Genomic DNA, 26,989 nt, shown 5'->3' with positions numbered 1-26,989 from the left:
CCCGTGTGCTGCCAGGGCAAATCTTCTCACCTCCGCCCTCAAGGACTCCTTCACCCTTTACCTGTTCCCCACAGACCCTGGTCCCATATCTCATTGGACTTTATTACTGGACTTCCTCCATCCCATGGCAATACTACTATCCTAGTCATAATCGACAGGTTTTCAAAGGCGGCCAGGCGGAGTCCAACGGCCAAACAGAGAGGATGAATCAAGAGCTGGAAACCACCCTCCGATGTATGACTCGTGACAACCCGTCCACATGGTCATCCTTTATTGTTTGGGCCGAATACGTGCACAACACCTTGCGCTCCTCCTCCACTGGTATGTCCCCGCACGAGTGTCAGTTTGGCTATGCTCCTCCATTGTTCCCGGACCAGGAGGCAGAAGTCAGAGTGCCTTCAGCCTTGAAGTTCGTCAGACGCTGTCGGCTTATGTGGAGGAAGACCCGTCTTAATCTTATGCATTCCTCACAGAGGTACCAACAACAAGCCAACAGACGTCGCCGTCCCGGGCCTACCCTGCGCCCCGGCCAGAGAGTCTGGCTCTCCACAAGAGACTTACCTCTACGGGTGGAGTCTCGCAAGCTGTCCCAAAAATACATCGGTCCCTTCAAGGTTGCCAGGAGAGTTAACCCAGTTTCTTATCGCCTACACCTTCCCAGATCCCTTAAGATTAATCCCACATTTCACATTTCATTGTTAAAACCTGTTGTTTTTTCTCCCCTTGTCCCGGCAGACAGACCTCCCCCTCCGCCTCGTGTCATTGGAGGCCAGCCGGCTTATACCGTCCATCGGATACTGGATTCCCGCCGGGTGCAGCGGTCCTGGCAGTATCTGGTGGACTGGGAAGGCTACGGTCCCGAGGAGCGCTCCTGGGTTCCTGCCAAAGACATCCTGGACCCTGACCTCATTCGTCAGTTCAGGGCCCTCCACCCTGAGAGAGCTGGTAGGAACGTCAGGAGCCGTTCCTAGGGGGGGGATTCTGTCAGGATTTGGCCAGGGTTGTTCCGGGTTTTGGTCACTAGATGCCCCCATTGTTCTTTTTGACCTTATGTTTTTTCCCTTGCTCCCCATTATTATTTGCACCTGTGCCTCGTTTCCCCTGATTGTATTTAAACCCTTAGTTTCCCTCAGTTCTGTGCTCTGTGTTTGTATGTTAGCACCCAGCCCTAGTGTTCTGTGTATTCTTGTCGATTCCGGTGGATGCTCTTGTGGAATTCTGTTTTTGGTTTTGAGTATCTCTTGAGGCTTTTTTGTGCTATTCCTACCACCTTTTGGATTTGCCATTTTTGTATTGAAGGACTTCTCCTTTTTACTTTATTAAATACACCGTCTTAAGTACTGCTGTGTCTGCCTCATCTTCTGGGTTCTGCTGACTATTCGTGGCTCAGTTGGTTAAGTGACTGTTTCTCACTCCGGAGACCCAGGTTCGTAACCGGGTCCTGACACTAATAGATATATTATCACCTAATTTTGTGTTCAAATCTTTTTACCAACTTCAGTTCTTGTGAACATTACAAGTTTTGAACTTCTATTTGCTATTTATGGCCTGTAGGTCTAAATGACCTGAGCTCATACAACTCATTTTTCAGAATAAAAAGCATAATGTATGGATTAATATATGGATGATGTCTGGAGTGACATTCAGTAGTGGCGTGAAAAATTGCCTGACCAGACTCTGCATCCCATAAACTGGTGGTAGATTTGTTTCTGGATCTCTACACACCAGCCAAATTCAAGAGACCCATGTATGCTTGGATGTCTGTTCAGTCTACCTCCTTCCAGTTGTCTTTGTAAACACATCTCCCCTCCAGGTTGGTTATGTTTATCACTATAGTTTAGATTCGACTCTGACATGAACAGTTCGAAGCAGGATTTTATGGCATCAACCCAGGATATGGGGTATCTCGTTGGCTCCGGGGACATCCTGATAACACTTGCAGCTGACAGCAAACCTCTCCTCTCAGGTGGGGATGAAGAACAGGACAAATTCCCATTCTTTGACCGGAATGTAACAACAACCTCAGCAGGGCCCTCTTCCTCATCACAGGTTTGTTCCACTTCGGTTGTCTTGGTTTTCTCCACATCAGTTGTCTCTGGATCATATTTTGTGTTGTCTTCCACTTCTGACACTTCCTCCTCTAATGCATCTTCCCTGTCAGTTTCCTGGCCTCTGTCCTCCTCACCAGTGTCATGATCAAAGATATGATCAAGAGCCTCACATACAGTATATTGTTCTGTCATTGTGCTGCCACAAAAAAGCTTGATATAGCAGAGCTCTAAAAAAGTTCTATATATTATTGAAACAATGTTGCGATTGTTTGTGAGAATGCCAACAGGTCTGGTTCCCGTGGGGGAAAGATTCTATTGGGGAAAGGCTCCCATGCGGGTTGCCATGGAAGCCAAGAAGGGGAGTGAGGTGTGTGTGTACTCAAACACACATGCATGTGAGTTCTGGGAGAGGAAGTGTTAATTCTGATGAATGGGCATGTGCCTGAACTTAATTTAACACACTAATTGTAGTCTCACCCATTCATTTCTAATGACCGGTCATTTTTGACAGGGAACACCACAGGTGTACAAAAGTAAATAAAAAAAATCCAAATGTAATGAGGGTTAAATGAATAACAAATTTGAATCTGGTGTGAACAAGAAACTAATTGTTCAGAGATTTTAACTTATTATTTTGAAAAAAATAATTATAATTTGAGAATTGATTCAAAGTGATTGAGAAAAACTGTAAAATAAAATGTCAAACACAACCACCAACTGTTTTCTTGTATCTACCGACATCTACCGGATGTACACTCCGCCCACAACCCAATTCCACCGAGATGTACACTAGTGTTCAAAAGTTTGGGGTCACATAGAAATGTCCTTGTTTTTTGAAAGAAAACTATTTGTCCTTTAAAATTACATCACATTGATCAGAAATACAGTGTAGACATTGTAAATGTTGTAAATTACTATTGTAGCTGGAAACAGCTGATTTTTAATGGAACATCTACAATGGCACATTGTGTTAGCTAATCCAAGTTGATCATTTTAAAAGGCTTATTGATCAATTGTCGTGCTTAGAGATGTGAAAATCTACCACAGACTTGTAAGAATTGTACCCAAGTGATTGAAAAAAATTGAAGATGAATGGGTTTGTGAGTCTGTCAGTTCCAAGGCTAACCCAGTTGACTAACCCAGTATTTTCTGTCTGGTCCTCAAATATTGAATGGCAACATAGATTTACAATGAATTAATCTGTCATTCTGTTTCTGTGTGGCATCACAACCCCTGGTCAATATAACACTTTTTCACCCTTTTCTTCTTGAAGTGAAATGTCAGCATCGTTTTTTTTTTCAGAACTCATTACTTTTTCCAGCGCAAATAACACTATGTCTGCTTTACGTTTGGTCGTGGGTTGGCTTTTGAAGATGGGTTTTAGTTCTTTGATGTCTTCCATTTCACCTTCAGACACTTTGAAGGCTAATGAAAATTCAGAATATGCAATGATAGGCCCTCCTTTAATCACATATTTATACCCTGTGTCCGTGATGCCAGGCAGGCTGTTTGTGGTCCTCTGGGGAGTCTCTGACCTCAAATGCCATGAAAGGCCTCTCAGTATTGACTCTTAAGGCCAAGCATTACACAACCACTCAGCTCAGTGTGGACATGCCCACACACACATACAAGTCAGGAAGGCACACACACGCAACAACTTTCATAAAATTGACAGGCAATGCTCTGAAGGAAACAGGGTACTACTTGTGACACAGACTAAATCTACTCCTTTTCATAGAAAGCTGGTGCAACCTAAACCTATGGTGTGGAGAGATTTCATCACTTCGGACGTCAAATGTAAAAGAAAAAGGGTCATTTTCCATTACCTTAACCCATGCACACTCAAACACAATTCAATGCACAATTTGTCACCCCCTAAAAGAGACCCTTTGTTACATTACAATCCATTAAACATGCTGTTAAGATAGTTTCTTAACTACAATCTTGAAGAACTGCGCTTGCCTAAAAACCAAACATGTGACTAATTGATGTGAGATTAGGGTAAGACATTACTTGACAACCAGTGTCATAACATGTCATAACCATGTCATAATATGTCAGAACGGCTGACATAGCTTGTCATAACCTGTCATAATATGGTCATAACATTGTCATGATCCATGTATTTACACCTGTTGTGATATATATTGCATTGTTTAATGGCTGGGTATGACACCCACATAAGAGTGTCAAATTCCACATTTACTCAAATGTGTTTTTAATAAGTATTTTGCAGTTGTATTGAAATTGTAAACAGTCATGCTTTTTATTCAGAAAATACACTTTATGACAATGTCAAGAAGCATTATGACCCTAATAATCATATAAGCCAGATAGACCTATTGTGTACATGCCCTTACATCGGTCATCAGTCAAAAAGAGGGTGTCTTGTCATGGTCCTGAAATCTTCTCCTGCATTCATCCCAGTCATCAGCAACAGAGCTTTGGGGTGCACAATTACAACAATAATTTAACATGGTAAATTTCTGAAAATTTTATATAACATAAACTTAATGTTGACAAGTAGACTATGGTGTAATGGAATGTTTTATTTGGTCGGGTTTGTGGGTTTTGACAATCTTATGTAGGTGTCATAACCGGCCATAAAATAACGCAATATATGTCACAACAGGTCTTAATATACTGTATGTGTCATGACCCTATTATGACCATATTATGGCCCTATTATGACAAGTTATGTCAGCGGTTATGACATTCTTGGGTGTCAAGTAAAGTGTTACTGAGACTAGTTATGCCAGTCAAGTATGAAAAATATCCCCTCGTAAAAACTACAAGACTGTTCTTCCCTCTTCTGGATTTATTCTCAACACTGTGTGTTAGGCATAAATGTAAAGAACACACACACACACACACACACACACACACACACACACACACACACACACACACACACACACACACACACACACACACACACACACACACACACACACACACACACACACACACACACACACACACACACACACACACACACACACACACACACACACACACACACACACACACACACACACACACACACACACACACACACACACACACACACACACACACACACACACACACACACACACAAAAAAAGTGTACTGTTTATACATCACACAGCACATTGCCTTCTGGGTCAAATGTATTGCATCCTGTTTAAATGCATTTTTTTATTACACATTTATAAATGTGTTGATTGCGCAATTACATCAATTAGAGCTGGCAAGTGATTTCCTTTCCCCCCCAGTGAGACTGGAACACATTGACTCTGACATAATCAGGGGGACAGGGAATCACATTTGAAGTGGATCCAATGCACAGATGCACATACATAAAGACATGCAAAGACACACGTGCACACTCATAATGATACTCTCTGCTCCATCTTCCCATGCTGGATTAAAATCATTTCAGTTCTCATCTCTGCCCCCAAACCAAGCCCCAGTAACTCAGAGCATTTATCCATATCCCAAACATTTTAACACAGATGTGACTCACTTCTCTCTCTTTCATACTGTACCTGTGAATCTGGGAGAAGAGAAGGAAAATAGACTAAAGAAACAGAGATAGCAAGTGAGAGAGAAAGAGAGAGAAAGAGAGAGAGATGGAAAGAGAGATAGAGAGAGATCGCATCAGAGAGGGCAAGAGGGAGAGCGAAAGAGAGAGAGAGTGAGATGGAGGGGGAAAAGAGACTAAGGGAGAGATAGAGATAGCAAAATACAGAGAGAGAGCTTGAGAAAAATGAAAGAATGAGAGAGAAAGCAGAGGGACTGAAATATTAATCCGTCTCTCATCCCTTCATCCAGTGTCCCAGTAGCAGCCATGCAGATCCAGGAGGAACTTATGACAGACAGACCATAGGAGACTGATCGCTGGCTAGGTTCAAGGCTTATGTTGAAAGGGGCAGTGCTGCCCAAAAACTTGATTTTCCTTTTCTTTTAAATTATGTTTACACACTATTAGGTTGAAACAACACTCTGAAATTGTGAAAATTATGATAATGACCTTTGTGTGTAAGAGCTGTTTGAATAAAAAGTCTGGAATTTCAGCCTGTTTCTGGTGGGATGGGAGTTTTTGGCCCAGATCATGACATCACAATCTGATCTCGTTATTCTGACCAATGACCAGTCATCATTTATTTGCAAATGTACCCCCCTCTAGAGTCTAAAAGACCTATCTACCAATCTGGGCTTTGTATGTAAATATACTGTACTTCAATTTGTATCAACACGCCCAAACAATCAGACTGAGCATTTAAATGCAAAAACGAGGCTCAGGGAAATAAATTATTAAATATATATTTTGAGTTATTTTCATGAAATAAGCACACTCAGTAAAAAGCCTGCATATGTGCATCCCAAATGGCACTATATTCCCTATATAGTGCACTATTTTTAACCAGGCCCCATCATAGACCATGATAAACTAATGCAATATCCTTGATTCCCCTCTGATGTAATTTTTCAGAATAGTATTTTATTTTCTTAACACAAATGTCATGACTCTCTAATGCAAGGTACCTTTATCTTATCGAGGCAGCCAGTTGTACATACTGGTATAAAATTAAAAGCCCAGTTAGTGGCAGTTTTGCAATCAACATCCATTTTAAGAAGAATTTTAGCTATCTATGTTGTAAAATTGATTAAGAAAGCCTTAGTGTCAATTTAATTGCTTTTGTGTGGTGTCACACATGACCAGCTGTAATGATTGTTTAGAATAGATAAACCTGAAAGTGAAAGTGATGGTTCAATATAACTTTTCTTGTGCTTTAAATGTGTAAATCGTTGCATAATGATGTCTGTTCTAAGATAACCTTTAATCTTCAGAATAAAAGTTGACAATCCGTTTCACATATATCCACTCATATGGAATTAAGGACTTTATTGAGCAATAAAAAATATACAACAGGAAAAATATTTTCCTTTTTCCGTTATTAATATTGTTCCACCCCAAAATCAATCCATCCGCATATTAGACCCATGTTCCAAATGGAAAACTGAAAAAAGGGGCAGTCTGCAATTCAACAGTAAAAGTAGATCAGCTGGAACGAGTTCAAAAGCATTTCTATTTCATCGTTTTGAAACAAGTCGAGGAGGAGGACTGAGAGAGAGAAAGGTTTTGGTTTTACAGACAGTGTGACCGACGTTGACAGGCTAGGTCGCCACTGTCACCGCAACTGCCACATCTGACTCTGCTACATCCGTATCCTCCACATAGAGTTCTGCCAGTTTCTGAAACTCAGGCCCCCAGTCGTCCAGGTAGTTATAGTCCTGTTCTGAGTGTGTTCCGGGGGAGTCCAGAGAGCTGATGGAACCTGTCGGAGACATTTGACCCTCGTATGCGTAGGTCTGGAGGGAGTCATATGGAGGCCCGCTCGTGTCCATGTCTGCCTCCACCAGTCTTTGTTTAATAAACTCCTGCACATCCACCTGGTTCAGCTCCGGGGGACTGTGGCTGCTTCGGTTTTGCCCGCGTTGTCGGGCCGCCTCCGGCCGGATGTCCCGTCTGAATTTGAGCTCCTCAGCGGCGGCGGGGTTCCGTAGGGTGATGATGTCGAAGGCCTCAGTGTCCTCCTCGCCGCCCCCCTCATCGTCGTATGTTACCACATTCTCGCGGACGTCCTCCTCGGAGATGACGAGGGGCTCCTTCTTGCTCCGCCGCAGGGTGATGAACAGAACCACGATCGCTGGAGGAAGACAAGGAGAGACGTCGTCTCAACATCAATAGTAATAGAGACAACGCCAACAACAAAGCGGTAAAGAGAACAATGATTGCTGCAGAAGAAAGTGACAAGCAAAAACACCATGCCAACAACAACAACAACAGTAATGTAAACATCAGATGTAATGTAAACAACAACAGTAATGGAAACAACAACAAAACGGTTGGTTTCACAACACCACATCTTATCAGTAGAGGTTCACTACAATATCCAAGTCTGATGGCAATGCTAATGCCACGCTCTGCATGCGGTGTCACTATGTTGGTTATTAATTCAGGATAAATTAACATGTTATGGGTCGTAAACAGTTACAAAAATTAAAGCTTTGTTTTCTGCTCAAATTGCATCCTACTCCCTATATAGTGCAGTACTTTTAACCAGGGCCCATAGGGCTCTGGTCAAAAGTTGTGCACTATAAAGGGAATAGGGTGGCATTTTGGATTCAGATACTTACTGTATAGTTAAAGTACCTCAGTCAATATCATGAAATGGAGTGGAGATGGTGTTGTTGTTATTCTATTTTGGCTGAGCGTTCCTGTTAAATCTGTTCCAGAGATGCACAGTCTATAATGAGAAGATTCTCATAGCAGCTTGCATTGAGAGCATCATTACAGCTAATACCAGTGACGGCTAATGGGTATTATTGATTTACACTCTGCAACACGCATCTAGCTCCTGTGTGAATATGCATTATTATAAAAAATGGTGAATGTTTCAGAGCCTACTTTCCAAATGGCAGCCTTTTTCCCAATATGGTGCACTTCTTTTGACCGGGGCCCATAGAGTTCTAGTCAAATGTAGTGCACTATGTAGGGAATAAGGAATAGTGTCCTTCAAATTAACCTTGTTACCCCTTTAACAGCAGTGATGTGTGTAGCTAGGCTACATCCACAACATCTCATGATGATGTGCATAATAGTGTATCTGACTTGCAAATGAACTCGAGGAGAATACTTCATTTGCTGAAGTAGAACTGCTTTATCATGAACTTGTACTGGAGTTAACGGGGTTATGGTTTCTGCATGACTAATGATGTTAATAAAACGGTCATTCAGTGAAATGACCAAGCAGGTGAACTCTCACCATCGTCTCAATTGGCTCTATAAAACAGAGCGCTATTGACTAGAACCAATATGGCTATGGTCGAAAGCAGTGCACTATAGTGTGAAAGAAATAGGGTGCCATTTGGGATGCAGGCACAGTATAAAATCAGTAAAATGACATCATCCTGCTGCATTGGCAGACCAATAGAGTTCTCCTTTCCATCCCTGTGAAACAGTCACGCTGAGAGCATTAAAGGGGTAAATCTTTGTCTCACAACACTATTTAACTTCTCCTACAGGTGTTAATAGCTACTAACTATTTAACATCAGACACATATATGGCGGCTAGTTAGCAGCCTAACAGTGTCAATGTTTTAGGCACCCTATTTCAGGATGACACATTTTAACACATGCAAAGTGAGAGCTTTCTCATCTCTGATGAATTAGCACTCTTGTCTTTGTGTGTGTGTGTGTGTGTGTGTTGTGTTCCCATGCTAAAAGATTCTCACCCTGTTGTGTTTCTATAGCATCTATACATCACCCTCTCTCCCTTCCTTTCTCTGTCTTTTTACCACTCTCTTTTTCTGTCCCACTGTCTGTCTGTCTCTCTCACGCCCGTGTTCAGGCATGAAACAGCTGTGTCTCACACTAACACTCCCTTCCCCAGCTAATCTCCATCTTCCTCGACTAGCCAAAGTAACTCGATAAGCCTTCTTCTCTCTATCACTCTCCCTGTCACTTCCTCTGTCCCTCCCTCCATCAATCTCTCTCCTGCTGATGATTAGTCATGCAGGTGCAGTCTCTCGCTCATGCCTTCACTCCAAACAGTGATGATGGCCTTTAGTTGCTGTGAGCCTCAGACTCTGGCAATGCCGTGCTGAGACTGCTGATATGAATATGCATCACCTTCACGCACCGATGTCCACGGACAATCAAGGGAGAGGGGGTGAGTGGGAGATGGAAGATTCTGTTAATTATACACGCTCTCTCCCCTGTCCTACTGCTGTTCTGTTTGGTAGAGAGACTCTGTTGGTATTTGGCAGTAGTGGTCGTGTTGTAACCCTTTTGCTGAAAAGGGAAAGTTGTTAGTTGTTTTCTGTGGGAACTTTGATGAATTATATTTGATCTCTTATTATAAAGCATTTACTATACAACACATTCATTTAAAGCTGGAATCCTTAAATGGGAACTCCACTCCAAAACTATATTTCGGTAATTTTTTTCATTAGTCCGGTGTTGATACAGTCAATACATGTTTTGCATGTCACCAGTCAAGTTTGGAAGATATTTGACTTTCAGTTCCCCTTTAATGGTGAAACGTCCACCTCCTTTACAATAATCCACAACAAAGAAGTTATTGCCCTTCATTTTCTTTTTACTCTTACATCATTGCATTGGGCGGCAGGGTAGCCTAGTGGTTAGAGCGTTGGACTAGTAACCGGAAGGTTGCAAGTTCAAACCCCCAAGCTGACAAGGTACAAATCTGTCGTTCTGCCCCTGAACAGGCAGTTAACCCACTGTTCCTAGGCCGTCATTGTAAATAAGAATTTGTTTTTAACTGACTTGCCTAGTAAAATAAAGGTAAAATAAATAAATTGCACAATATGAACTGCACATTTTCTCACCACGTTGGCCAACGCTTCTCACCTCCCTTTAGTTTACAATCCAAAATCAATAGCAACATCTGTGGGAAGGAGAGTGGCGCTGTTTTCCCTACTGCGGATTCTATCTTTAACTTAAATAGTGTTTTTCCTACAGTAGGAAATACAGAGCAGCGAAACATTTATGGATAGTTATACCCTTCTCTCAAGTCTCCTTGTCCTTACCTTTACCTTCTTCTATTCTCCTCTCAGTCCATCTTTCTTCACACATCAATCTACCCATCTGGCCCAAATCTCACTCACTCTTTGTTCTCTACTTCTCCATCATCCTGACCTTCTCCCTGTCCTCCCTCGTTCTACAACCCACCTGTGTCCTTCCTCACCCCTCCATTCATCCCTTTTAAATTATCCACCCCCCTGCTGCTCTCCTCCCTACCCTTCACCATGCCTCTAGGCATTCTAACTCCCATACCCTTCACCACCATGCCCCGCAGACAAGATGCCCCCCAGGTGTTCCACTACCGTGCCCGAAGGCACGATGACCCCAAGGCATGCACACATCCTCACCACTATGCCCCATAGGTGTGATGCCAACCAGGTGGTCCATACCCTCCACCATGCCCCTAGACTTGCTGTTACCCAGGCTCAGACCCAGTCAACACCTACCCAGCAGGATGACGATGCACAGCAGGATGGCGATCAGGGCCCCCGTGCTGAGGCCTGCCGAGGAGAGGAGTCCCCTCTCATCCTGGCACGTCTGCACCCTCCCGTTGCGCTGGCACGGGCACACCCGCAGGGTCAGTGTGCTAGTGCCACTCAGCGCTGGCTCCCCACCGTCCCACACCACTATGGGGAGCTCGTATAGCTCCTGGACGAGTCGACTGAACTGCCTCCGCCGTGTAATGATGCTCGCTGTGTTGTCTGAAAATGGAGAGAGAGAGAACGAAAGATAATGCATTAATTAGCGCAAATTAGCCATGTTGGCGGAGAGCAGAGGACACATTCAGGAATAGTAGCTTCCCAGGCCACACTTCCCATTAGGGGGGGTTCTGTCTAGAGCGCTCCACTCGAACCCGCTCCCACAGATGGATTTTAATGGAGATATTGAGCAAATGCACTTTCAATTTGAAATACAAATGCTTCCATTCGAGGATATACACATACAGGCTTCATCTCTCAAGCTGGTAAATGTCTCTCTTTGCATCTGTTGTCTTGATCTCTGTTTGTTTTTTTTGTTTTTTCCCCCAGAGGTAGTTCTTAACAAATCAAATCAGAATGTCTTGGTTGCGTACACAGTTTAGCAGGTGTTATAGCGGTGCAGCGGTATGCATATGTTGCTATCACCTATCCATGTAGTCAAATGTCAAGCAAATAAAATGTTGTTTTTTTGTTGTTGTTTTATTTTACACAAGATAAACTATGAATGTCCACCAGTATACAGTTGAAGTCGGAGGTTTACATACACTTAGGTTTTTCAACCACTACACAAATTTATTGTTATTAACAAACTATAGTTTTTGGCAAGTCGGGTAGGACATCTACTTTGTGCATGACACAAGTCATTTTTCCAACAATTGTTTACAGACAGATTATTTCACATATAATTCACTGTATCACAATTCCAGTGGGTCAGAAGTTTACATACGCTAAGTTGACTGTGCCTTTAAACAGCTTGGAAAATTCCAGAAAATGATGTCATGGCTTTAGAAGCTTCTGATAGGCTAATTGACATCATTTGAGTCAATTGGAGGTGTACCTGTGGATGTATTTCAAGGCCTACCTTCAAACTCAGTGTCTCTTTGCTTAACTTCATGGGAAAATCAAAAGAAATCAGCCAAGTTCACGATAAGCTCCTACATTCTGTTGATGTTGAGGGAGAGGTTATTTTCCTATTACCATTCTGTCGAGGCCTCTATCCTCCTCCCTGTAGGCTGTCTCGTCGTTGTTGGTAATCAGGCCTACCACTGTCGTAAGCAACCTTGATGGTTGAATTGGAGTCGTGCATGGCCATGCAGTAATGGGTGAACAGGGAGTACAGGAAGGGGCTGAGCACACACCCCTGGGGGGTCTTATTGTTGAGGATCAACTGGGCGGAAGTGTTGATGCCTACCCTCAACCTGGGGTCGACCCGTCGGGGAATCTAGGATCCAGTTGCAAAGGGAAGTGTTCATACCCAAGGTCCTGAGCTTCGTGACAAGCTTGGAGGGCACTATGGTGTTAAAACCTGAGCTGTAATCGACGCAACGGTTAACACGCTTGAATGTTTTACTCACGTTAGCTACAGAGATCGGGAGCCCGCAGTACTCATGAGCAGCAGGGGCACGTGTTGACGGCTCTGTGTTGCTTTTCTCAAAGCGGGTGAAAAAGGTGTTTTGCTTGTCTGGGAGTGAGGCGTCAGTGTCTCGGACTTGGCTGGTTTAGCCTTTATAATCTGCGATTTTCTGAGGTCCCTGCCTAATGCATCTCATGTCTGAGGCGTTGAATTGCGACCCTGTACTGTCTTTTCTTTCTCTAAGTCATTACAATAAATCAAACAGCAGCAAATGAGCAGTTCACCTTCAACATCCATGAGGCCACTGTACTAAAAAAGGTGAGAGAGGAAAAAGGGAAATAAATGGAGGTAATCCAGTGGATGTTGTGAGAGGCACTGGTTACGTCCCAAACGGCACCCTATTCCATATTTAGCGCTCTACATTTTTCCAGGGCCCATAGGGCACAAGGTTTTAAACTAGCTCTTCACTGTAAAAACCTGTCCTCCACAGACAGCACTGCAGTGTAAAGTAGTAAATACCAAACTAGTGCTACCGAGGCCTCCACCAGCTCCCACTCCAACCTCCAAGAAACTGGGAGAGACCAAAGAACGAGGGTAGGAGAGAAGGAAGGAGAGAGATGTTTAGTATTCATTATCATTGCTTTCATATCTGAAGCCCAGACCCATTGTAATATAGACTATATTATAGCATTCTGGTGTGGAATAGAGAGGACAAGACTGTCTGTCTCTGTGTCAACTATGACATGGCAATATCATATTAGAGTTGGGTCTGAGGGCAAGGCCATCATAGTCATCATTTACATCACATTCAACTCTGTCATCTCTCTGAAGTGTGTGTGTGTGAGTAAGAGAGCAGAGACAGGTTGCGAGCACTCTAGCACGTCATACCATACGTGCCACAAATTATCATTTTAAAAGGTTAATTGATCATTAGAAAACCCTTTTGCAATTATGTTAGCACAACGGAAAACTGTAGTGCTGATTTAAAAAAGCAATAAAACTGGCCTTCTTTAGACTAGTTGAGTATCTGGAGCATCAGTATTTGTGGGTTCGATTACAGGCTCAAAATGGCTAGAAACAAAGACCTTTCTTCTGAAACTCATCAGTCTATTCTTGTTCTGAGAAATGAAGGTTATTCCATGCAAGAAATTGCCAAGAAACTGAAGATCACTGAACAGCGCAAACTGAAAGGTGACAAAGACATGAGGGGAAACTCTGACAAAGACATGAGGGGAAACAGAGGGTTATATACACAACAGGTAATGAATGGGATTGAAAACAGGTGTGTGGGAAGACAAGACAAAACCAATGGAAAATGAAAAAAGGATCAATGATGGCTAGAAGACCGGTGACGTCGAACGCTGAGCACAGCCCGAACAAGGAGAGGCAACGACTTCGGCAGAAGTCGTGACAACTATAAAGAGTTTATATCATTTCTTATAACATACCCATTTGTGTCGAATTTGAATTGGCATTTTAGGACGACACTAAAGTTGTCTTCACAAGTAAACTGCAGCTGTCATGGCTTTTGAGAGTCATGTTGGCTCACAGTGATGACCTGAAAAATTAACTATTGATTGAATTAACTATTGATGAAGTTGTAACATCAACTCACCTCTGTACTCTCACTCCATCATATACATGAACACCTGCTCTTTCCAAGAAATATGCAATAGCATTATGTTGGATTACATGGAAATGATATCCACATTTGTGAGTCCATTTCCTTGGCACTATCTTACTGAATGATGTTGCATGAACAAAACAACAGCTACACCGCTGCTTATGAGGAGGTGAAGGCAGGGAGGGGCCTGAGGGATGTGGCTCACGGCTCGTGTCAGTACCTGTTTACAGGGTAGCTATTGGTCCAAAAACATTACACATAGTGTATACCTATTGCAGTTTGGTGACATGCTGTCTTTTAGGGACTCCAGTTCAATTTCTTCACCTGTGCACAATCAGGAGCAGCAAGAGAGGCGTGCAGGAATGTTGCGTCTCAATTTTGGTTCGAGCATGTCATTTGCGAACAAGTTTAATAGATCGCACACGTAAGAATTTAGGACATGCGTTATTGACATGCGTAATTGAGATTTCACAATTATTGAACACACACCTCCCATGAAAAGGTTGGCACAGCAAAAGTATTTCAACATTTTCAACATAACAAACGTGAGAGCAAAAAATGAATGTGCTTAGTCAGCAAGTGACGGGTTTGCTTGTGTAAATGCACAGTTTGGAGCAGTGGTATTCTTAAGTTTCTGCACATCTAAGTCTTATGTGATTAATTATTGATGACCACATTGCTATTATTACCCTACTCATGACAAATGTGTTTATTATTAGCCATAATAATATTAAAACAAATGATCATTTAAATGAAAATGAAGGTTTCATACAAGTGTATATCGTTAAGCATGTTTTTAATCTGAGAGAGAAGCACTGGAAAGACTCTGTACAGCACACAACGATTTGCATAATGCATGCCGCAATGTAACGTACAGAGTCAGAGGGGTCCGTTTTTTAATATTATCTTGAATAATATTGGTCCATTACCATGTCAATCAACGCGTGAAAATAAGCTTATTCTACACCCCGTATTTTGATGCCAACACTGTCGTTACAATCCTATTAGTTTTCATTGCAAAACTACCCACATTTTGTAGAAAAATGCAATTAAGAATACGGAGCATTACTTTTTTACAGCATCCGGCAGAGTTTACCCCCCTATTTTTTTTAACCTTTTACCTCTACAGCAATGCTAACCCTGGTTTAATAGTCAAAGGAAAAATTTTGTTTTTCTTTCTTCCCCCTAACACTACACAGCTGATTCAAATGATCAAAGCCTGATGATTAGTTGATTGTGTAGAGCTAGGGCAAAAAAGTAAACATGCACCCTTTGGGGGTCCTGAGGACTGAGTTTGGGACACCCTAGCAAAGTCAATGGATTATGGCATGAATACACCCAATGCTATTACAGATAATTCGGTCCCAAATGTTAAATCGAAATAGAGCACCACAGCAAATTGCTGTATGGATGACACGTCGCTTATTAAAATTCCCAAATATCTACTGCGTGACACCGTGCCGCCTTTTAGCGGGCTAATTAGCTTGGAATAATAAAAACTCTTCTGTATGCAAACTGGATCCAGAAAGATGCCTTCACAAATTTAATATAACTAGGTTGTTTAGATAACATAGCCTTCTAGTTAATGAACAATAAAGAAAAGCAAATGTCATCGCAATGATATGGCACAGAAAACTGGTGTAACGTCTGCTTTCAACTCACACTCTACGAACCCGTAGATCCACTGAACGTAGCTCGCTCTCCAGATCCCAATCACCTGAATTCTGATCACCTGTATGTCATTATCACACACTTTAGTTCAGTTCTTTGCACCCCATCATTGTGAGGTATTGTTTGTTTTGTGAAACGCTTCTGGTTTTCCCTTATTGTAATCTTCTCGGGTATGATAGTTCTGGCCTGCCTCACTAACTACGCCTTTTGCCTATTCCCTGCCTGTACTTTAGATTTCCTGTTACCAACCTATTGACTGATCTCCTGGACGATGTTATTAATAGCCTTTTAGAAGAAAAAGAAACGCACACCTATTAAGACGAGGTGCTGTCTAGCGGAGTTGTAACGGCTTTCTTTAGGTGAAGGAGAGTCAGACCAAAATGCGGCATGGCTATTGAGATTCATGTTTGATAAAACAAAGGAAACACGAATACTACAAAACAAGAAATGTAACACGAAAACTGAAACAGCCTATACTGGTGCAAAGTAACACAGAAACAAGGACAATCACCCACGACACACTCAAAGAATATGGCTGCCTAAATATGGTTCCCAATCAGAGACAACGATAAACACCTGCCTCTGATTGAGAACCACTTCAGACAGCCATAGACTTTGCTAGCAAACCCCACTAAGCCACAATCCTAATGCCTATGAAAAAAAAAACCAAGACAAAACACACCACATATCAAAAACCCATGTCACACCCCGGCCTGACCAAATAAATAAAGAAAACACAAAATACTAAGACCAGGGCGTGACAGGAGTAGAAAACTTGAAAATAAAAGAGAGCCGCACACTCTAGGTGTGCTCAGATGCAAAAATGTAATTACTAACGTTTTGACAGCCAAGCTGTCTTCATCAGGGTATAATCACAAACACTGTGGGATGACTCGTTTATATAGTGTCAAAAGACAGGTGTCTGTAATCATGGCCAAGAGTGGCCTAATATCATTGGTTAATAATCAAATATTAAAATGTTATACAAAGAACAGCATACAAACAACAAATGGATAGCATACGATCATAGATTAATTTGACTACACAAGTTTACAAACAATTACAATGGTGGCAAAGTCACAGTAATCACAAGAACGGCTTCAGATCAAAGTCTACGTTGAGACCGAAGGGTGCCATAGTCTTTAAATTAAAGATCCAGGCAGCCTCTCATTTAATAGCCTTTTTCCCTGCCTGTACTTTTGAGACCCCCTGTGTATGACCTTCTGCCTGCCCCTGGGCCCAGCTACCTGCCTCCTCCTGTGGTCCTTCACAAATAAACACCTGCTGTGCCCTGCGCTTGAAACCAGCTCTCTGTCTCCCATCGTGATCATTACAACTGGGATCCGAGGGATGTAATGTTTAATAATTGTAAAGTTAGCATCAGGAAGGCGTGTCTGTTTCTTGTTTTTTGACCAGCCTTATTCAAGGCCAATCCTGGATACTGCATCTCCCAATTGCAATGTGTATTGCATTGTGTGCATCCCACTGTTGAGAGATACGTCTCCTTCTCATAGACATTGTTCATTAAATGTTGCAACATAAATTACAACAAAAAACATGTATTTTGGGGGGGGGGTAAAACATTGAAACAGAACGATATATATTTAATTCCGAGAAGCACAGAAAATAGCAGCAATGGAATTCAAATGTTTTCTAGTAGCTTTAGAGATTCAGGAGAGACGGGGTTGTAGCCAGCCAGGATAAATGGGCCTCCCAAGTATCCATAATGCTTTAATGGTTGTTTTAAAACTCACAACATGCAGTCAGCAGAAATGAGAGAGCACATACCACGCTTAACAAAAGCACCATTCAGAAGGTATCACTTTGCCAGTATGTTTTCTTTAACCTAGTTTTTATGGCTATCAGTGTAAAAGCTTATGCGGCAGTGCAATTTATTTATAGAGCATAGACACGTTGACTGCATCTCAAATGACACCCTATTCTCTATGTAATGCACTACTTTTGATCAGGGCCCATAGGGTTCTGGTTAAAAGTAGTGAACTCTATAGGGAATTTAGGGACACAGACATGTTGTTGTGTCTCTTCTGTGAGGACCCATTTTGAACATAACTGGGATCAAAATCAAACCACATATCACACACACTGTACACATACTGAGCAGATGTTATTGTAGGTCTAGTGAAATGCTTGTGTTTCTAGCTCCAATAGTGCAGTAATACCGTCTTACTCACGTCGGCGTCGAAGAACGAGAGCTCATAGTCCTTGGGGTTGGCCACTGTCGGTGGCTCTGTGTTATCCTCAAAGCGGGCGAAGGTGTTTAGCTTGACCAGAAGAAAGAAATTGATGTACGCAATACGACTGGTTTTCCCTTTTGTTATCCATGATTGTCCATGCCACATACCGTATGTCTCGTGTCGAAGCCATTGAATTGTGACTACACTTCTCTGTACTAACGTTTTACCTGTTTGATTGCCTTACGGAGGGCATAACTGCACTATTTGTATTCAACCATATTCCCAAGCACCTTGTCGTGGTTAAATGCTGTGGTTCGCGCAAATGCTGCCATCTATCCACGTTTTTTGATTTTTGTAGGTTTTTGACTTGGGTAGGTTTTAATAGTCACAGTGGGAACAACTGTGAACTCAGTCAGGCTTCCTGATGAACTCAGTCAATGTGTCAGTGTATATGTCCATGTTATTCTCAGAGGAAACCTGGAACATATCCCAGTCCGTGTGATCAAAACAATCTTGTAGCATGAGTTCCGATAGGTCAGACCAGTGTTGAATAGATCTTAGCACGGGTGATCTTAGCACGTGTACTTCCTGTTTGAGTTTCAGCCTATATGATGGGGGGAGCAGAATGGAGTCCTGAACGGATTTGCTGAAAGGAGGGCGGGGCGTGCCTTGTAGCCAACCCGGAAGGGAGAGTAACAATGGTCGAGAGTTTTTGAAGCACGAGTACTATAAGCAATGTGTTGATCGTATTTCAGGAGGTTTTTCCTCAGATTTGCTTGGTTAAAATCCCCATTGTCTTTGGTCTCAGGATATGTGGTTTCCAGTTTTCCAGTGTAGTTCCTTAAGGGCCGTCATGTTATCGACTTGAATGGGAATATACACAGCTGTGACTATAACCAAAGACAATTTTCCTGGGAGGTAAAACGGTCGGCATTTTATTGTGAGGTATTCTAGGTCAGGTGAACAAAATAACTTAAATACCTGTACGTTATCACAATCACACCATGAGTCATTAAAACAACATGAAACATACACCTCAGCATTTCTTCTGCCCAGAGAGTTCTTTTTTCCCGTCTGGGCAAGGTTGGCTGTATGGATGGGGATGGTATATCCAAGAGAGCCATGATTCCGTGAAAACAGAGAATGTTACAGTCCCTGATGTCTCTATGGAAGGAGATCTTTACCCTGTGCTCATCTACTTTATTGTCTAGGGACTGAACATTAGCAGAGCATCAGCTGTTCCCGGACGGCAGTGTGATCACACTCTCCATAGGCGATGTGAATAAGACCTTTAACAGATCAACATTGAAAAGGCCGCAGAGCAAGATGGATTACCAGGATGGGTACTCTGAGCGGACGCTGACCAACTAGCAAGTGTCTGCACTGACATTTTTAACCTGTCCCTGACCGAGTCTTTAATACCAACATGTTTCAAGCAGACCATAGTCCCTGTGCCCTAGACCCACTCCAATGTGCAAACCGCCCCTACAGATCCACAGATGATGCAATCTCGATTGCAACCGCACTGCCCTTTCCCACCTGGACAAAAAAGGAACACCTACGTGAGAATGCTATTCATTGACTACAGCTCAGCATTCAACACCATAGTGCCCTCAAAGCTCATCACTAAGTTAAGGACCTTGGGACTAAACACATCACTCTTCAACCGGATCCTGGACTTCCTGATGGGCCGCCCCTAGGTGGTAAGGGTAGGTAACAACACATCTGCCACAATGATCCTCAGTGGTGCGTGCTCAGTCCCCTCCTGTACTCCCTGTTCACCCATGACTGCATGGCCAAGCATGAGTTAAACACCATCTTTAAGTTTGCAGATGACACAACAGTGGTAGGCCTGATCACTGACAGTGATGAGACAGCCTAAAGGAGGAGGTCAGAGACATGGCCGTGTGGTGCAAGGATAACAACCTCTCCCTCAACTTGATAAAGATAAAGGAGATGATTGTGGACTACAGAAAATGGAGGACAAAGCATGCCCCATTCTCATCATTGGGGCTGTAGTGTGGCATGTTGAGAGCTTCAAGTTCCTTTGTGTCCACATCACCAACAAACTATCATGGTCCAAACACACCAAAACAGTCGTGAAGAAGGCACGACAATGCCTATTCTCCCTCAGGAGACTGAAATGTTTTGGCATGGCTCCTTAGAGCCACAAAAAAAATTATACAGCTGCGTCGTCGAGAGCATCCTGACTGGTTCCATCACCACCTGGTATGGCATCTCCACGGCATCCGACTGCAAGACACTACAGAGGGTAGTGCGTAGGGCCAGCACATCACTGTTGCCAAGCTTCCTACCATCCAGGACCTCTATACCAGGCGGTGTCAGAGGAAAGCCCCAAAAATTGCCAAAGGCTCCAGCCAACCTAGTCATAGACTGTTCTCTCTGCAACCACACGGCAAGCGGTACCAGAGCTCCAAGTCTAGGTAAAAAAGGCTTCTTAACAGCTTCTACCCCCAAGCCATAAGACTCTTGAACAGTAAATCAAAATGGCTACCCTGACTATTTGTCCCCACCCCACCCCCCCATTTTTATGCTGCTGCTACTCCCTGTTTATTATCCATGCAAAGTCACTTTACCTCCATGGACATATACCTCGGCTAACCGGTGCCCGTGCACATTGATTGCCAACCGGAACCCCCTGTATATAGCCTCGCTACTGTTATTTTATTATTGCTCCGTAATTGTTTTTATATTTTTTTTTTTAAATTTTGTTTCTTAAATGTGCATTGTTGTTTAAGGGCTTGTAATTAATCATTTTACTGTTGTATTTGGTGCATGTGACATATACAATTTGATTTGATATACTCAGAAGCGGTGGATGGTGTGCACGCCTCTTGAGTTGGATTCTCTGCCGGCAGCATCTTAGAGCAGCCTCTGGGATGTTCAATTACTTGGGGGGTACAAAGAAAGGATCCAATTCAGGAAAGTTGTATTTCTGGTCAAAATGGTAAGTTGTATGTAGGCATTATGTATACTGAACAAAACTATAAACGCAACATGTAACAATTTCAACAATTTTGCTGAGTTACAGTTCAAAAATGTGACCAACCACCTCGATTCGGTCATATGTAGCAAAATTTGAAATGGTGTTTTTTACATTGGATAAAAGCAGAGACATAGCTGGTATATCATACACTGCATTTAAGGAACAATGGGAAAGTAATTATTTGAAAGTTGATTAACTTGTAACCCCACTTTTGAGAAAACGGTCCTTGAATGTTTTGTACACCTACCGGAGAGCTCTTCTTTGTCTACACCCATTCTACATTGTTCACACCAGCCCCACCCAACTCTTTAAGGATTCACATGTGAAATCATGTGCTAAACATTGTAGTAAAGATTAAGACTCGGTGGTAAAAGTAGCCTACAATAAGGACAAATTCCAGGTAAACACAAAGTGTCCAGAGAAAAATATTTTATAAATATTACATGACACACTTGTCTAAATTCATGGTTCATGTGAAAGAAATGCAATAACCCACAGCCACATCTTGCTAAGTGGATGGGTCTCTACAGAAGGTGTAAACGGTAGAGCGAAATGGTTACTTGCATAGTAGCAATATCAAAAATAGATAGTGTCAATATAAAGAAAGAAATAAGTGAGAAAGCAGAGAAAGAACAAGAACAATGTACAAGAATCATATCAATATTGATATCAGTGATAGTTGAGGTGCATACAATCAGGAGTAAAGTGGCTCAGCAGCAGGATAAGAAAATAAATAGCAGCAGCAACATATGGTGTGTTAGGAGGGAGTCAAGTGAATTGAGACACTGCAGATAGTGCTGATGACTAGGAAGTCACCCCCAGTGATGAACTGGTCCGTCCGAACTATGCATGAACAAGGGAATCTATATTCGGAGAGCCTGTTTCTGTCCTGCCCTTGACTTTGGTGCAGGGCATGTGATGTCCATAGCCTATTCGTCGCAAAATTCCCTGAACTTCTCAAAAATATTAGTTGTCTGGCTGTGTCCAGTTCAGGTGGTGCTTGTACAAGCAGACAATCTATGGGAGGAAGGATGTCAGCGTTGCACAGCAGCTGAAACCTCGCCCAGACTGAGTCCAAACGCTCATTGGAGACAACATCAGGCTCCAGAGCATTGAAACTGTAAAACAGGAAATAACTAAAAATTGAGAAGACATTACAACCTTGCATAACATCAATTCACCTCCCAAGTTAAGATAAGAAGAATAACCTCATACATACAATGCAATTAAAATTATATTCACCTGAAGTGCTGGTACTGCTTGATCTGTGGCAGCGGCAGGAATTATGGAGTCAGTTGTTGTTGCCAGCCATAGATTTCCACCAGCACCAACTATCCTCCAGTCCAACCAGCTGTGGGATGTCTAATGTCAGCTAGCTAACAGTACACTTTAACGTGGGTTCTCTTGTTTAGACATGTAGGTAGCTAGCTAGCTAAACAATGAACCATAATCCCAATATAGAGTACTAGCAATACAAATCAATTATTATAGATAGCTAAAGTTAACCAAATAGGTTCAATGTTAGCCTAATATTAGTTAGCTAACTAGCTATAACTAGCAATGCAAATGGATTTCTGAGATAATATTACTAAGATTACTTTAGCTTGCAAGGAAAACAACTTCAACAAAATTAGAAACGTATAATATCTGAAACTGTAGCTTGACTCTTACCTGTCTACAGTGGGGCAAAAAGTATTTAGTCAGCCACCAATTGTGCAAGTTCTCCCACTTAAAAAGATGAGCGAGGCCTGTAATTTTCAACACTTCAACTATGACAGACAAAATGAGGAAAAATATCCAGAAAATCACATTGTAGGATTTTTAATGAATTTATTTGCAAATTATGGTGGAGAATAAGTATTTGGTCAATAACAAAAGTTTATCTCAATACTTTGTTATATACCCTTTGTTATATTTATTTGCAAATTATGGTGGAAAATAAGTGTACCTATGATGAAAATTACAGGCCTCTCTCATCTTTTTTAAGTGGGAGAACTTGCACAATTGGTGGCTGACTAAATACTTTTTTGCCCCACTGTACATGGATGAACGCTTCACGGCAGACTGCCACCCCTTTCAATAAATAAGACGTTCTGTGCCATTTCCATTTTGTTTGTACAGCTTGCCTGGCCCGTTCTGTCAAGTCACTCTGGTTCACATCGTCTGATACATTTTCAGAGTCAGAGAGAGCCAGCATGGTACGATCATACTCCTGAAAGTAGTCCATCACAACTTTTTCCCTCTGACCTTTGTCGATAGCGCCTGATCAATTCAGGGCAGCAATGTTATTGAGAGCAGTAGCAACACATTTGCAGTTCTCCATGGCTGACGTTATATCTTTAGAAAAAACTGCAGTAGAAAGGATTATCACTCAAAACGAGCAGCTCATTTTATTGACAGAATATGCTACACGGCAGATCAATCCGAAACTCAAATCTCGGCATGTCCAGACCATTTATTATCTCAGCCAATCATGGCTTCTGGGAAGTTTCCTTTTTCTGTGGCTAAACAAACTAGGCTTGAAATTAACTGTATTATTACTTACAGATGGCAAACAAGTTTGTTATTAAGGCACATGGAAGTTCAAATGTTCAAGAAGGCATTTCTGCCAAAAACAATTAATTAAAAAAAAATATTAAATTAAAAATAAACATTAAAACTCCTGTCCTGTGAAGTCGTGAATTGCGACATATGCCTCGTTTCCTGAAACAAGTCATGTATTTCAATTGACCAATTTTATTATATTCATTAGGCTCTTACCTACGAATTTCACATGACAGGGCAGGGGCGCAGCCATGGGTGGGCCTGGGAGGGCATAGGCATATCCACTTAGGAGCGAGGCCCAGACAATCAGTATGAGTTTTTCCCCACAAAATGGCTTTATTACAGACAGAAATACTGCTCAGTTTCCTCAGCTGTCCGGGTGGCTGGTCTCAGATGATCCCGCAGGTGAAGTAGCCGGATGTGGAGGTCCTAGGCTGGCATAGTTACATGTGGTCTGCAGTTGTGAGGCCGGTTGAGCGTATTACCAAATTCTCTAAAACGGTGTTGGAGGTGGCTTATGGTAGAGAACGTAACAATCAATTATCTGGCAACAGCTCTAGTGGACATTTCTGCAGTCAGCATGCCAATTGCATGCCCCCTAAAAAAATTTGACATCTGTGGCAATGTGTTCTGTGATTCAACCTAACATTTAAGACTGGCCTTTTATTGTCCTGAGCACAAGGTGCACCTGTGTAATGATCATGCTGTTGAATCAGCTTCTTGATAAGCCACACCTGTCAGGTGGATAGATTATCTTGTCAAATGAGAAATGCTTACTAACTGGGGTGTAAACAAATTTGTGCACAACATTTGAGAGAAATAAGCTTTTTGTGTTTATGGAACTTTTCTGGGATCTTGTATTTCAGCTCAGGAAACATGGGACCAACACTACATTTTTGTTCAGTATAATAAGACAAAAAACTTTCTGGGCTAATAATGCAAGAAATAACAAAAAAATATATAAAATACTGCAAAGTGACTTAGAAGCTAGAAGCAGAGCTGCCATATCTGTCGACGCCATCTTGGAGGGGGAGGTGTCGAGGGAGCGAGGAGGGGTTGGGGGTTGTCTGAGGGGAGGTGTGTGTCTAAGGGTGTGTGTGATGGAATTTTATAATTTCATAACAGAGGGAATCATTAGGCGCTTGCAGACAGACATCTGCTCCCAATGTCTGTAGTTGTGCAACAGGGATGAAAGAGCCTGTACGAAGTGGTGAGAGCTTACTCTATCACTCACATTACAGTCAACAGCAGTATGTGCAGCGTGGGTTTCCATGCCTCTACGCCTCACACGGTCTCAGTCTCAACACTTACATTATGAGTAGAGTACAGACTGAAAATAATCTTGGTTATAGATAGTGACGAGACCCCCTTTTGAAATGTGAATAACACCTCTCCTTTTCAGTACAACAAAAGAAGAAGTATGCTAAAGAGACGTGAAAGGGTATCATAGGTACTGTGAAAAGAAGAGTCTCTATTGTGGATGACTGAAGGGGAATAGGAACTACTTGTACCTACTGACAAGTTTGTATGGAACGAAGTCACAGATGACACTCCTAATTACCACAAGACTCCCCAAGGCATGTGGGCGGTTTATTTGCATAGCATTTAGTCTGTCTGTGTCATTATACAGCACCCAAAATGGTTCAATTTCTGATGAACTAAACTGTGAAAAGATGACGATATTACGACTTCCTTGTATTATAAACAGTGAAGCTAATCTACCTACAGAACGGGACAAACCGAATAAACAGAATATAACAGAGCAAACATACATGGCAGTAGTCAGCGCAGTAAATTAAATAATGTAACAGGATAGAATGAAAAGGATAGACAACGTCATACATGTAATAGTATAATTGAATCATTATTAAAAGCAGCTGACCCCCCCCCCCCTCATAAAAAAAACAGAATATTTTGCATCGATATTAGTCAGAAGCATTGTTTCGGGTGTAAAAATGGACTACAAAGTGTAAATAGCATATTTGGTCATAAAGTCAGTATCTTCAAAACTGCATTGTGAGATTTACGGAACCTGTTACGTTTCTAGAGCCAGGGTTCTAAATTATACATTTTCATTAGTAGCACTAGTGCTCCCTAATTAAAAAAGTTATGAACACTACATGAAATTTAGGAGCACCAGAAAATATGATAAAATAACAGAAAAGTGGTGTGTGCATATGTGTTCACCCCCTTTGCTATGAATCCCCTAAATAAGATCTGGTGCAACCAATTACCTTCAGAAGTCACATAATTAGTTAAATAAAGTCCATCTGTGTGCAATCCAAGTGTCATATTATCTCAGTATATATACACCTGTTCTGAAAGGCCCTAGAGTCTGCAACACCACTAAACAAGCGGCACCACCAGGCAAGCTGCACGATGAAGACCAAGGAGCTCTCCAAACAGGTCAGGGACAAAGTTGTGGAGAGGTACAGAACAGGGTTGGGTTATAAAAAATATCCAAAATGTTGAACATCCCACAGAGCACCATTAAATCCATTACTAAAGAATGGAAAGAATATGGAACCACAACATACCTGCCAAGAGATGGCCGCCCACAAACACACGGACCAGGCAAGGAAGGCATTAATCAGAGAGGCAACAAAGAGACCAAAGATAACCCAGAAGGAGCTGAAAAGCTCCACAGGAGAGAATGGAGTATCTGTCCATAGGACCACTTAAAGCCGTACACTCCACAGAGCTGGGCTTAACTGAAGACTATCCAGAAAAAAAGCCGTTGCTTAATGAAAAAAATAATCCAACACAGTTGGTGTTAGCCAAAAGGCATGTGGGACACTCCCCAAACATATGGAAGAAGGTACTCTGGTCAGATGAGACTAAAATGGAGCTTTCTGGCCTTCAAGGAAAATGCTATGTCTGGTGCAAACCCAACACCTCTCATCACCCCGAGAACAACATCATGTTTTTCCATCGGCAGGGACTGGGAAACTGGTCAGAATTGAAGGAATGATAGATGACGCTAAATAGAGGGAAACCTGTTTCAGTCTTCCAGAGAAATGAGACTGGGACGATGGTGCACCTTCCAGTAGGACAATGACCCTAAGCATAATGCTAAAGCAAATCTCGAGTTTTTCCTTTTGAATGACTTCGGATGTTTTCACTCAGGAGACTCCCAGTTAGATAGCAGATGTTCCTTTTTTCCCAAAAGATACTTTTTGTAGGCGAAATAGCTCCCGTTTGTTCATCATGCTTGGCTGAGAAATGCTATCACTACAACGCCGAACTTTGC

General features: G+C 42.2%; 1 protein-coding gene across 1 annotated transcript in view; it reads right to left on the bottom strand.

Moving 5' to 3' along the window:
- Positions 1-6,916: 6,916 nt before the first annotated feature.
- Positions 6,917-26,989, bottom strand: part of LOC135517530 (cadherin-18-like) — a 377,846-nt gene continuing 357,773 nt past the window's right edge. The window contains exons 12-13 of the mRNA XM_064941920.1: positions 11,093-11,347; positions 6,917-7,746 (exon numbers count right to left, since the gene is read on the bottom strand). Of these exons, the coding sequence (XP_064797992.1) occupies positions 7,214-7,746; positions 11,093-11,347 (788 nt within the window). The 3' untranslated portion in view covers positions 6,917-7,213. The remainder of the gene's footprint in view (positions 7,747-11,092; positions 11,348-26,989) is intronic.

This window comes from Oncorhynchus masou, chromosome 28, assembly GCF_036934945.1.
Source record: "Oncorhynchus masou masou isolate Uvic2021 chromosome 28, UVic_Omas_1.1, whole genome shotgun sequence".
NCBI classification, from domain to species: domain Eukaryota; kingdom Metazoa; phylum Chordata; class Actinopteri; order Salmoniformes; family Salmonidae; genus Oncorhynchus; species Oncorhynchus masou.
Note: the sequence above shows the minus strand (reverse complement) of the source record. Positions and strands in the feature narration are given on the sequence as shown.